Source organism: Coturnix japonica, chromosome 4 (assembly GCF_054131305.1).
Source record: "Coturnix japonica strain WE chromosome 4, WE-NBRP24, whole genome shotgun sequence".
Taxonomy (NCBI): domain Eukaryota; kingdom Metazoa; phylum Chordata; class Aves; order Galliformes; family Phasianidae; genus Coturnix; species Coturnix japonica.
Window position 1 is genome coordinate 10387248 of NC_140666.1, and position 12869 is coordinate 10400116.

General features: G+C 56.9%; 2 protein-coding genes across 2 annotated transcripts; both read left to right on the forward strand.

Moving 5' to 3' along the window:
• Nucleotides 1–1114: 1114 nt before the first annotated feature.
• Nucleotides 1115–2505, forward strand: LOC107312570 (thymosin beta-15A homolog). Its single transcript, XM_015860110.2, has 3 exons — nt 1115–1171; nt 1388–1492; nt 2003–2505. Exons 2-3 carry the CDS (start codon nt 1393–1395, stop codon nt 2038–2040), a joined length of 138 nt encoding a protein of 45 aa, XP_015715596.1. The 5' UTR covers nt 1115–1171; nt 1388–1392; the 3' UTR covers nt 2041–2505.
• Nucleotides 2506–6344: 3839 nt separating this feature from the next.
• Nucleotides 6345–11448, forward strand: RAB9B (RAB9B, member RAS oncogene family). Its single transcript, XM_015860220.3, has 3 exons — nt 6345–6406; nt 7490–7559; nt 8725–11448. Exon 3 carries the CDS (start codon nt 8760–8762, stop codon nt 9363–9365), a length of 606 nt encoding a protein of 201 aa, XP_015715706.2. The 5' UTR covers nt 6345–6406; nt 7490–7559; nt 8725–8759; the 3' UTR covers nt 9366–11448.
• Nucleotides 11449–12869: the final 1421 nt, after the last annotated feature.

Below are 12869 nucleotides of genomic sequence, written 5' to 3' on the forward strand. Positions count from 1 at the left end.
AAGGGACCTTGGTGGGTCACCTGGCTTAGCAGCAGGGCTGACTGCAAGGTTCTGCTTTGCTGTGCTCACACTGCACAGGACAGCACGCTTAGGACTGAGCTGCTGGGAGTGGTGGCTTTTGTCTGTGTCTGATTTTGTGCACTTAGGCTGTTCTGTGCAGTTTGTTCTATTTGGTTGCAGATTTGTTCACATCAGTGTTGAGCTGTGGTAAAACCTGAATCGTTGAGCAAGCATGAGTGAAGAATTGCGCATCGAGTTAATGATTTGAGACAGCAGGACTGCTCTGAGAAGCACCTGTTTACGTAAACAACAGCTTTGTTTCTCATTGTAGATCCAGAAAGTGTAAGTGAAATGGAAGGGAAAGAGATGGCAGCTCTAGGGAAAGCTCTTTGACTTCAGAGCAGTCTTTGTGCCCTGGGCTGGACCATCTCATCAGGAGCTGCGGCCTCAGGTGGACTTTGAAGACCGCTGCTATGATTCCTCTTTAAAAGACTTCAGTACTGAGCAGTGAATACCTGAACTGTGGGTTTCCCACCCCAAAGTGGGCAGGGTGGTGGTGGTGGTGTGGGTCTCCTGAGGGTGATGGAACAGGTTTGATCTTCCTTGAGAACATGAGCTTCACAGCCCAAGGTTCTCAACAGGGCTCTATCAGCGGGCTCCTAACGCTGCAGCTGTGCCTGCCCTGTGTCCTTAGGTGCTTTAATTAAAGCTGGCTGTGCTGGGGGCGGCGGATCGTCCCCGCTTTGTGCCAGACAAAGAGCTGCAGGGGCCGAGCTGCTCTCCGCTCCCCCCCGGCGCTGCGCTGCTGGTGGCCGCGGGCACCGAGAGCGGAGGGGCTTTGTACCCACCCCCCCCATCCCCGCTGCGGGGCCGCGCCGCATCGCAGCACCCCGCTCCGTCCTGCACACGGCGCCCAGCGCACACAGCCGCACCCTCCTTCCGCGCCGCGGGGCATCTCGGGAGTTGTAGTTCTTTAGAGCGCTCCAGGCGGCGGCGGCAAGCGGAGAGCGGACTGTGCTTCCCAGCGTGCACCGCGGGCGGCGGAGCAGCCAATGGGAGCGCGGGATGGGCGGCGGCCGGGGTATATAAAGCACCGCCCCACGCGGCGCGGTTCAGCCTCACCTGGGGACGCGGAGCGGAGCAGCGGGCGGGAGCGGACAGCGGCACACGGGTACGGGGCGGGGCGCGGTGCTCAGCGTTACGGCACGGGGGGTCACACGGTCCGTTCGGGGCCGTCACGCGGGGTCCCCACGCTGGGTGCGGGGAGCGGCGGGCCCCGCCCTGCGCTATTGTCCGCGGTGGGAAGCGGGCGGCGGGTCTTTGTTTGCGTGGTGCTCCGTGCAGCCCCGCACCGGACCGCTCTGATAACAGCAGGGGGGTCTCACAGGCAAAATGTGCGACAAACCGGACCTGTCCGAGGTGGAGAAATTCGATAAGAAGAAGCTGAAAAAGACCAACACGGAGGAGAAGAACACGCTGCCCTCCAAGGAGAGTGAGTGCAGGGGCATGGAGCCGGGGATGGGGGCATGGAGCCGGGGATGGGGGCATGGAGCCGGGGATGGGGGCATGGAGCCGGGGATGGGGGCATGGAGCCGGGGATGGGGGCATGGAGCCGGGGATGGGGGCATGGAGCCGGGGATGGGGGGCTCGGGGGGCTGCCCGGCCACGGCCACGGCTCGAGGAGCGGGTATCTGAGCGCTGATCTCACTGCTGAGGAATCCGTGGGGAGAGGCGGACGGGGCAGCTGAGAAAAACGCACCCGAGGGCGGAAGGGGGATGGGGGGGTTGGGGGGAATGTGCCGTACCGCCATAGGGACAAAGCGCTGCCGTGGGTCACAGCCCCTGCCCTGGGTTGGGGTGTCCCGGTGTGAAGCTGCAGGAGGATGCTCGGTGCGCTCTGCCTGCTGCTCTTGGGTTCAGACAATAAACCCTATCGCCGTCTCCGATGGGAGCTCCTATGGAGCAGCAGCGGGGATTAATGGACCCGTCTCTTCTCTTACAGCCATCGAGCAGGAGAAGGAATGTGTGAAGTCTTCCTAGAGCGATGGTCTGGCAGGAAGAGCCGCCACTCGATTGGTTTTTGTTAGCTTGTTCTTTTTCCTTTTCTATGAATTAAATCATCCGTTTTTTTTGTTGGGTTTTTATTCCTTTAACTTCCATCATGTGCACGTCTAAAGACCAGCCGTATCTGCTAACCCACTGCCCCACCTCGCTGGCAGCTTTGGTGAATGGGGGACACAAAACGTGCCCCCCCCCCAGGTCCATCAGCCCAACCCCATGGGTGCTGCCCAGCTGACCTTGCTCTGATGCAGGGGCTGCAGAGGCTCGTGGGGGCAGAGCTCTGCACTGTGGGGGAGCAGCATCCTTTCTGGCCAGCCCGTGGCCTCGGTGTGTCTCACATCCTTTTCACTGCTGGTGTTCTGTAGCCTCACTCACTATTTGTCTTCCTTGGGGAAAAAAAAATAATGAGAAGTTTATTATAAAATAAAACAAAAGTATAACGACCTTCCTCTGCTTTGTGGCTTCTTCCCTTGGGATTATTCATGTGTAGCCTTGGGCGTTGGAAGGGCAGGGTTGGAGGGTTGGCATTGCTCAGAGGGATCCCTACAGCAGCAACCCAGCTCAGGGTGGGGACTGAACCTGCTCTGAGCAGTTGGTGTCCTCTGCCCCAAGCACTGCTGCAGGGCTGGGCTGGAGGTTCCTGTGCTGGCCCAGGTCCCACGGGTGCTGGGTCCATCCCCTTGCTGCCCGGTGCAGCCCTTCCCTTACCTGCTTCATCCCCTGCCCTTGGCTGAAGGAACTTTGCAGCCCCCAGGGCTGGGTTTGGTACCTCTCAGCTGTTCCTGGCCCGGCACAGTGAGGTTCTGTGGGCGTTCCCAGGGCTCTGCTGTGGTTTCCCAAGATTTCTTCATCTTCTCCAGGGTCGCCTGCCAGGCTGCTGTGCCCGCAGAGATGGGAGCAGACCGACCAACAGGGGCAGGGAGGTAGCAGCTGCCTCACCCAAACCCTGTTACCATCAGTTCTGAGGGCAAAGAACCACGAATGTCCCCATTGCAGGAGGAGGGCTAGCCGGTAATGGGAGGTCCATTACAGAAAAGCTCTTTCCACCAGCACTGCCCCCCTTCCCTACCCTGGACCTTTTTCACCCCAGCACCAGCTGGCTGTGTAGGCAGCTGCGGTGCCGGCCAGGCTGGTGGCCCCAACCTATGATGGCTTTGGCAGCGTGGGTGCAGGTGATTCTGTGCCGTGTGGTCACCATCCCCGAGGGGCTGAGTGCCACGGTCCCTCGTGTCCTGTGTGTATCCCTCCCTCCCCGCTGGGCCCCCGTCCGGCTGTTCTGGGGCGGTTTCCTCCCATGGCTTTATCGGCTGTGAAGGAGGGAGGAGGCGGCTGAGTCACCGGCGGGAGGAATTTGGGCTCTGCAGGACAAATACCTGGTGAGCAGCAGCACGGGGCCGATTCGGCTCAGGGCTCGTGGCTGGGATGGGTGCCTGCCCTCCCTCCCTCCCCTGGGACTGACTCAGCCGGGAGGGGATTTGGCCCCATAGGTTTGCAAGGAGATAATCTCCGGGCGTTGCGATAAGGCGAAGCCGTGCTCTGGGCTTCACAGCCATGCAAATCTGCAGCTCCTCTGTGTGCAGGGCAGAGCTGTCACCCAGCAGGGTGCCATGGGGCTGCATCCTCTTTCTGTACAAGCACAGCTGCAGGGAGGGTGAGCGAGCAAACATGAGCTGCAAGGGAAAACCTGCGTGCACAGGAGGTGTTTGGAAGCAGCCATGCATGCACGCATGGTGTGTGCACAGTGCAGGTGTGAGCTCGGTAGGAAGGGAAAGCAAAGGGGATGCAGCAGTGAGTGAAAGCAATGAGCTGCCAGCAGCACTGAGCGCAGTGCTCAGCACGCATCAACACCTCCCCAAGAAGCCGAGAAGTTATTACTGCTCTCAAAATAATGCCCGGGAGGTCAGCTTTACGAACAGCAGCTTGCTCATCCCCACTGAGCGAGGGCTTAGCACGTAATAATATGAAGCTGGTGCACTCCCAGTTCCCTGCCCTCTTAGCTACAGCCCGGGCAAGCAGAGCCCTTCAGAGGCTCTGGAGGTGCATGTTCAGCATGGGGAGCTTTGTGCTGAACCCCACATTGCTCTGAGCATGAGGAAGGGATGGCAGCCGCCCCTCTGTGTGCCTTTGCTCTGCACCACATATGCAGCAGTGACCAACAGCTCCAGAGTGGCCAGAATTGCTCCTCAGGGCCGCCCAGCACATTGCATGCATTCCCCTGGCGTGCCATGAGCAGAGGGGAGTGCTGTGATGGGGAAGGCAGCTCTGGTGACACGTGGCAGTTGTGGCTGGGTAGGGGCAGCTGACGGCGAGGAGCTGTGCTGTATTTAGGGAAGCAGCTGCCTCACATAGGAGACATTGTTTATGGTCTTTCTCCCCTTTCCTCGGTGCTTTATTACAAAGGATTATGGCATGAAAAGTGGTTTTGTTCCTGTGCTCCCCCTGCCCGGCCCCTCTCTGTGATTTATCCCCATTTTGGGCAGCAGCTGCAGCACCCTGAGGATGTGAGAGTGAGGTGGAGGTTCTGACCTGCACACAGCAATGCCCAGCAGGAAGGTGAAGGGCCAGACAGGGATTGCAGGTGATCACCTGAAGTTACCTCTATCACCAGGTGGTAGCCAAGCAGACACAGAGCCGTGCAGCAGCAGTGGGGCTTTGAGATGGGAAAAGAGCAAGGAATGAGGGCAGGGTGGACATGCCCCCAAAGCTCCCCTCCAGCATTGCTTTGGGGCACTTCCTTCCCACTGTCGGGATGCTGCAGCCACCTCCAGCTCCATCCCATGCCCACACTGTGGTGACTCCACCTATCCCCAGTGCAGGGCCATGTCCCAGTGTGAAGCAGTGATGTGATGCCTGCCAGCCACCCCCACAGCTTTCCAGGAACCAGCACAGGACTGATGGGCAGCAGATAAACGTGCAGCAACAGCTTCCCCTGTGCTGCATCTTCCAAACAACAGCCGTGCTTATGCACCTACCTCCAGGTACAGTTCAGGCTGCTGCCTCCTCCCGTAGTGCTGCTGTGCTGCCCTCTGCATTTCCAACTGCTCTGCTCGATGTTATCCATGGCTTTGTTCCCTGTATCGCTGCTGTGCTGCATGGAAAGGCACGGCTGAGGCCATGCACGGTGCAGGGAGCCGGTGTGTGAGTGGTGCAGAGAGAAGGTGAGATTTGGAGCAAGCAGTAGAGCAGGGGGGGCTGGCAGAGGGCTCAGAGGCAGGAGGGGAGCAGCCGGGTGCTGGCGGTGCTGGTGGTGCCCGCAGGCTGGCTGGCAGTGAGCCCAGATCAAGGGGCATTGCAGGAGGAATTGCTCAGGGGGGATGGAATGGACACACGCAGGGTGAGGAGGGCAGCACTGGCCGAATAATAGGAAAAGCCATCAGGTGAGCACAAAGGCTGCAGCAGCGCTGCTATCCGCGGGTTGGAATGGTGTAAGAACCTCACTTCTGCCTTCCTATCCTCCAGAGCCACCTGAGGGGTGAGCTGTGGTTGGGAAGTGAGGCACAAGCACCTCACCATTGGCTGTGCCTGCCCTCCCACTGCAGCACCCAGCACCCCAAGGGTGCATCCCCAGCACCCAGCCTGCAGGCAGCACGTGCTCCCACACCCCAGGGCCTGAGCGGCGCAGGGACGAGCCCACGCTTGCAGTGCTGTGTCTCAGAGAGGCAGCTCAGCCACCCAGGCGTGTTTCTTCTTGCTGCTCCCAAATGCAGCTCCAGCATCCCAGCACGGTTAGTGTGAGGATGTGCTGTGATGAGCCGGGCAGAGCCCCTCCCAGCCCCCTCCCCAGCACTGCAGCTCCTCGTGTTACCGGATTGTCCGGAGCAGTTGTTGTGCCTGGGAGCTGCCGGGTGTTGGGGGAGCAGCTGCAGAGCTGCTTGCTGGGTCCAGAGAAAGCAGGAGGAGGCTGGAGGTCCAGCTGCAGTGCGGGGCATGCAATGAGCTCCTCGGGGCTCAAGCATCCACCGCAGGAGCTCCCTGTGGTGCTCACACCTCAAATCTGATCCTTTCCATGCAGAACGCACTCGGGTGCACGTTATGCAGCAGGTGATGCTGAGCAGCCCCAGCTCCTCACACAGCCCAGCGGGGCGGAAGGCAGAGCAGGAGTGGGAACCCTCAGAGTGGGGAAACTGAGGCACGGTGCCCCCGAGCCGTGGACAGCAGGGGATGGATGCTCAGCACGGCCGGCAGACACGGGCTGGGCGTGGCCTCTCTTATCAGTGGCCGTGGTTATCACTGACCACGCCTTATTTGCGGCTGGTCGGAGGTGCGCATGCACCGCGCATGCCCCGGACGGGCCGGCATCTGCCCCCGGTGGGTCGGGTCGGTGGGCGGCGGCGGCTGGAGGCCGGTAAGGGCGGGCGGGCGGGCGGGCGGGGGGCGGCGGTACCCCCAGCATCCCTCCCTGGGATCACACATTCCTCCTCAGCCCCAAGCATCCCTCTCTGGCCCCGCACATCCCCCAGCGCTGGGTCCCCAGGGGGCTGTGAGTGACCCGTCCCGTCCCCCTGCAGGGGTCTGGGGAAGGGCTGTGCTGTGCTGTGCTGACCCCATGGCACGGCGTGTTCCTTAAGGCTTCATGCCGGCACGAGCCGTGCTGCGGGTCCCGTTCTGCTCTTGGGATGCTGACGCTTTGCTTTGGTCCCGCTGGGTTGCACGGCTGCTGCTCAGGTGTCCGCAGTTTGTTGTGCTGGGTGGTGTGTGGCTGGGGGTATTTCTGTGCAGGGGAAGTGAAATCGGGAGCTTTCAGTTTGCAGCTCTGCAAAGCAAAAGCAGAAGTTTCTGATTTTGTGGCTGAAAGAGCTCTGAAAAGAGAGGAAATAAAGTTGAGCAGGGCCTGCTGTAGTTGGTGGGGGGAGCTTTGGGGCTTGGAAGGAATAGAAATGCTGCTGTGAGCAACGTCAGACCCCCCATCACAGCCCCGTACCAGCTGGTGGCATCACTCAGCAGCACCGCATCTCCTCACCCTGCCCAGGAATGTGGGCTGTGGTGTAAGGGAGCAGGTTGTGCTTCCTTCCATAGCAGGCTGCTGCCAGCTGGCTCACACTGGGGGCAGAGGATCCAGGTACGTGTTCCATTCTCAGGTCAGATGCAGTGTGAGGGCAGGCAGGCCAGGCAGGTCAAAGCTGTTTCCTGGATGAAGGTAAGGCATGGGTTGCACAGGCTGTGCACTCATGCCAGTGTTCCTTCCTTTCCTTCTTCTCTTACTTTAACATCTTTGCCCCGGTCAGAAATTATCTGTGTTCTGTTACACCTAAGGCAAGGGAGACTGTGCCCTCACACCTTGTTCCTGGCTGCTTTGCTTACCAGTGCTGTGCTTTTGGCACCCCAGACCTCATCCGTTGTTTGTCCAGCCTGGCTCAATGTTACAGCTTCAAAGGCAGCACACTGAGCCCAGCTGCAGCATCCTCACTGACTGCTGTTTGTTTTGTAGTGACTGTCATGCTGGAGGAAGGCGTTCCCTGGCCGGTCCTGGAGACAGAAGTGCTGTATTTCTAGAGCAGGTATGGTACAGACAGCAGCAAAACGAACTTCTTATTCCTTGTCAGAGCTCTACCTTCAATCCCTGGATGTGGGAGGGTTTGTTGACATTTGGTCTTTTCTCTTGTGCCCGCTGACTAAGGCACAGGTGATATTGGGCTTGTTGCTATGTGAACTTGCACCTGTGCCTTGCAAAAAGCAGAGCCAAAAAAGAGCAGCAGAGGAGCCAGGTCTCTGCATATGGAAAACTCCTTCCGAGCTGTAGGGTTTGTGCCCAGCAAACAAGCACAGCTTTATGTGTAAGGTGAGTCAGCGTGCTTGGGGTGATTAAGGACGGGTTTGCTGGGTATTGATGTTAGGCCTGCATGCTTCTTACATCCCCCCAGTCAAATGGGAGGAATGAGTTAGCCAGTGATTGCACAGTAAAAAGGAAGGCCTGGCTGTGGTGATTCCTGCTGCTGGTTGGCTTTTGCTGTGCCAGGCTGAGGACACAGGCAATGAGAGGTGTTTACCTGACATTGGCATGTTTGACAGAACGAGATAAGCTTCCAGATACACCAAGTACTTGACAGAGGTGATGTAATCGGAACATCGCTGTCTCAATAGCTGCTGTCACCTTGTGCTTCATGCAGGGAGCTGCTGCTTCCATTTCAGACCTGATGAAGGAGTTGTGTGCCAGGCTGCTTGCCTAAGTGCCAACCCTGCCAGGTGCTCTAACAAGAGGGATCACCTTCTTTTTCACAGGCTTGTTCAGAAATGAAGATAGCAATGCTTTGTCCTATTTATTGCTGGGCACCCCCAGCAAAATCCAGGAGCTGAAGTTTTGCTTTGTTCTTCCCCTGAAATCAGAGAATATTATTCTGTGTGCTCTGCTTGAAATCTGAAGTGGGCTTCCAGTTCTTCCATCTTGGGAACACCAGAGTATCGGGGAGGGCCACAAACGTTGTGTTCTTTATTCCAGTGTGCTCCATCATCTTGGCACCGTGCTGCTCAGTTTCTGAAGGGGGGAGAGGCATCTGGGGGAGATTCCAGGGCTGTGGGTTTAAGTCCTTCAGCCCTACTAAATACATGTGGAGACAAAGCCAGTTTCTCAGCACAGGAGCCAGGAGTTTTGGGTCATCAGCTGTGTGACTTTCTGCAGAATTCGTAATTCAAAGAGCTATTTTGCACTGTTTCCAATCTCTATAGGTTGCCTTGGTCCTGTGGCCGTCCGTCCTGCTGCAATGAGTGGGAAATCCTTGCTCTTAAAGGTCATCCTGCTCGGAGATGGTGGAGTTGGGAAGAGTTCCCTCATGAACCGGTACGTCACCAACAAGTTTGACTCGCAGGCTTTCCACACAATTGGTGTAGAGTTCTTAAACCGGGACCTGGAGGTAGATGGACGTTTTGTGACCCTCCAGATCTGGGACACTGCAGGACAGGAGAGATTCAAGAGCCTGCGGACCCCCTTTTACAGGGGAGCCGACTGCTGCCTGCTGACCTTCAGCGTGGATGACCGGCAAAGCTTTGAGAACCTCAGCAACTGGCAGAAGGAGTTTGTCTATTACGCTGATGTGAAGGACCCCGAGCGCTTCCCCTTCGTAGTTCTGGGCAACAAGATTGACAAACTGGAAAGGCAAGTGAGCACAGAGGAAGCCCAGGCTTGGTGCATGGAAAACGGCAACTATCCGTACCTGGAGACCAGTGCCAAGGATGACACCAACGTGGCCGTGGCCTTTGAGGAAGCTGTGCGACAGGTGCTGGCAGTGGAGGAGCAGTTGGAGCACTGCATGCTTGGCCACACCATCGACCTGCACTCCAGCTCCAAGTCAGGGTCCTCCTGTTGTTAAGGGCGGCTGCTGCTTTGGGAATGTCGCTGGAACCGATGGTTGGATTGCAAGGGGAGCAGGGCACTCTGAGGAGGGTGGCCACAAGGACAGTGGGTGCTTTATTCACTGGGGAGTTTGCAGCTTTACCATCTGAATTCTGACTGTAGGTTTCAGATGTGGAAGATGAATCTACAGGAGAGTGCTGTCGAAGAGCACGTGAATGCAGGCCTGCTCCTCTCCCTGCCTGTTATAGCGGGTTTAAAGGTCTGGCTTGAACTAAAGAGTGAATTTGGATCTGTAGCAGGAACTGCGTACAGAACAAAGTTGGGGGCACTCCAGATGCTCTGAAGCATTTTAGTCCTGTACTCAAAAACTACTAGACCCACTAAACTCATGGCCTTACTGCCAAAGCAAAGTCTGCTCAGCACTGCGAGTGAAACCTGTTGGGAAGGCTGTAGCCCATGTCACTGTGGGAGTGCTACATCCTGGAGTGGCTGGGATGTGTGTATCTGCTGCTTGGGATCGATGTATTCTGTGCTGAGTAATGCTGGAACTCTGATACGAAGTAACATAACGAAGGAGAGAAGAAACTGAATGCTGCAGCATCATTTCTTCCAAGCTGTCTGTTTCTGGTCTGTTTTTCCCCGCCTTTTAACTTTGCCTTGTTTGGGTGTTGTTTAAAGGAGAGACTGGCTGCTGCTTGTTTCCTCAGCCCTTCTGGAGGCTCAACACCAGATCTTGCTTCTCACACCTTGAGTGGACCTGGATAGAAGGTTGCAGCGTGGTCACTCAGCAGGTCATGGTGAAGGGTTTGAGTTAGCTGGGAGTACAGGAGATCTGCAACGTGAACCTTCGGCTGGTTCCTGTCAGAAGTGATCTCTGTGTCCGGGTGATTGTGTGTGTCCCTGGTTCTATGAATGCTGCAACATAAAACCACTCACCTGCTGTGTCAGGGACTGTGCTGCTCTGCACGGTTTACTCACACCGTTGCCCTGGCCCTTACTCCCTACCAGGGAATCCAGTATGATTTATCTGTCACTCAGCTGGCATACTACTGCTAGAGAATGTCCACCCCGTTAATTGAGCCCTGTCAGCGAGCAGCTGTGCTCATTGCACTGGGGAGAGGTTTGGGCTGATTCCTCAAGGGGCTGAAGAATGGTGCTGAGAGGGCAGGGAGCCCTCAAGGAAAGGATACCAAGCTTTGCTGATCCCAGCTCCTGCTCCCTTCTAGGTGTTAGTCCCGAGCTATTTGTGTGTAGCAAAGAGGTCAGTGCTTGCTGGCTTGCCATTGTAACCTCATGTTCTGCGACTTCCTGTGCAAGTGTTTGTCCAATGTGATGACTTTGCACGTAGGAGCCTGGCACAGGGAGAGCTTCCTGTGCTCTGCTGGCTGCCGAGTGCAGCGCCCACTGTGATGAGCTACTGGATAGCTGATCGTGTAGCTCAAATAGAGCAGCCTGGTGTGCTCAGTGCTTTAGAGCAGGGCAGTCTCTGCTCTCACACTGGCTGGTGGCAGCTAAACCCCATCCCCTGGCAGTCTGTGAGATTGCAGGATGTCTCCTCTGGGAACTCAGGGTGATCCTGCTCTTCTCTGTGGGGCAGCCACACGTGGGAGGGGCTGAGGCTTTAATACAGAGCCCAGTGGGGGGGGTGGATCTGATTTAGAAACGGGGCTGAATACTCACATTCACATTCACACAAACAGATAGGAAATGCTTGCAGCTCCTGGAAAATCAGGCCCCTTGCTCTGCCTCCATATCTGCGACGCACATTTAGGAGTTAGTACTATTGATTTAACAGAATCTGACCTCTGCAGGCCTCTGATTTTCCTTCAGCTGAATGTAAGCATTAGGCTTATGTGTTTTTACAGCTCCATTCAGAGGCGTCGTATTTTATATTGAAGCTGTTTAATTTATTCTGAGAGGTACGCACAGTTCCTGAAGGAGCCCAGATCTTGAGCTCTCTGCTGCAAAGCTGGGCACCGACAGCCCTCCTTTCCCTGCATCCACTCCTGCTGCTGCAGTTGTCGCTATTGCTACAGACCTGGAATTGTAACACTGAGATTCTACCTTTCTTTAAGCAAATAAAGCGTGGATGTGTTTGAGTGGGTTTGGGAAGTGCTGTGTTCTTGGTGGGTCAGTTCTGAGGGACCAGAGAGAAGTCAGCAAGGGATGGCATCACTTCATTTAAACTAAGGCTGTTCCTGAGTGCCTCCATCTAGAGATTTGGTTGAGTGTAACTTATTTACAAGCTGCGCCCACTGAGCAGTTTTGTCTTTTCCAAGAGTACAGCAGAAAACACTTCTGGAATGGGAACGTTTCGCCCCGCTTCCTCCTGTCACTACGCTTTAATTGTCAGCCTGGGCTCTCAGCAGCAAGCCGTGCTTTCCTTCCCCTCCTTCCCGTGCTCTTGGACGCAGCCCCTCGGGCTGCAGGGGGCTGCAACCAGGCCCGAATGCCATGTGAGGCTGAAACGAGTGGGCATATGGGGCTGTTCCTCCTGCTGCCCTGCCGGGTGGGCTCTCATTCTGTGATGCTTTCCTTGTGTTTGCAGAGCCTTTGCCTACTGTTGCTGCTGGCAGAACCTTTCACTTAATGGGTTTTTTTTGTTCTTTTTTTTTTTTTTTCCCTCTGATGTCTTCTTGCTGATCAGTCAAGGTTTGCAAGTAAGTCCTTGTTAGTCCTCATGAGGATGTGAGTGCTGTGAGCAGCAGCAGAGGGCTCTGTGGCTCTGTGTGAGCAGCTGTGAGGTGGATGGGATCGTGCTGTCCTGAGGGGCTGCGTATTCCTGCCAGTGCCTGAGCATGGGTAATAAGGGGGGAGCTAAAAACACTGGGCTGGTGGAGCAGCTCTTCCCCAATGGCTTCAGGGGATCCTTGGGGGGGCACGTGGCCGCATTTAATGCACATTTAACAGCTTAGTGGGCAGCCAAGCTCAGCATCAGCCTCCAGCTTGCCCTTTCAGCCCATCGCACTCGAGCCGAGAAGTGGTGCGAGGCCGCCAGGAGGAGCCGGAGGGCTGCAGGTGGGAGCCGGCATCCTCGGCCGGGCGCTGTGGCTCTGCCCTCGGAGGTGAACCTTTGAGGGGCTGGGAACCCCCCAGGCCGTCCCAGCACGAGCATCCCTGGGTGCGGAGCTCCCCTTCCCTCTCCTGTCCTCGCACGGGGAAGGACCTGGTTCGTCTTTGCTCTCTCACGGCCGGGAGCTCTGTGCTCCGTGGTGCAGGATGCTGAGGGCTGGGACTGGCCTCAACCCTGCAGAGGAGGTGAGCAGCAAGGAGCCTTGGGATCTGCTCCAGGGCTTCTTGCTCTGCTCCAGCCTTTGTGGGAGCAAACTGCAGCCTTGTTGCGACTGCTGCACGGGGGGAATTATTTGCAACCAGCTTTTGTTTGCAGAAATGAGTTTTGCTACCAGGCATGGTTTGTTCCCTGGCTGTTCTCAGCCACCCTGGGGGACTCAGGGTGCCCAGGGAAGGGGCAGTGAGAGCAAGGTCCTGTGTCACCATACATAGGGGCAGCAGCACACAG

Coding starts and splice junctions, on each gene's coding strand:
- LOC107312570 (XM_015860110.2), top strand. CDS start 1,393: ATGTGCGACAAACCGGACCTGTCCGAGGTGGAGAAATTCGATAAGAAG. Junction 1,493..2,002: donor CACGCTGCCCTCCAAGGAGA/GTGAGTGCAGGG, acceptor CTTCTCTTACAG/CCATCGAGCAGGAGAAGGAA.
- RAB9B (XM_015860220.3), top strand. CDS start 8,760: ATGAGTGGGAAATCCTTGCTCTTAAAGGTCATCCTGCTCGGAGATGGT.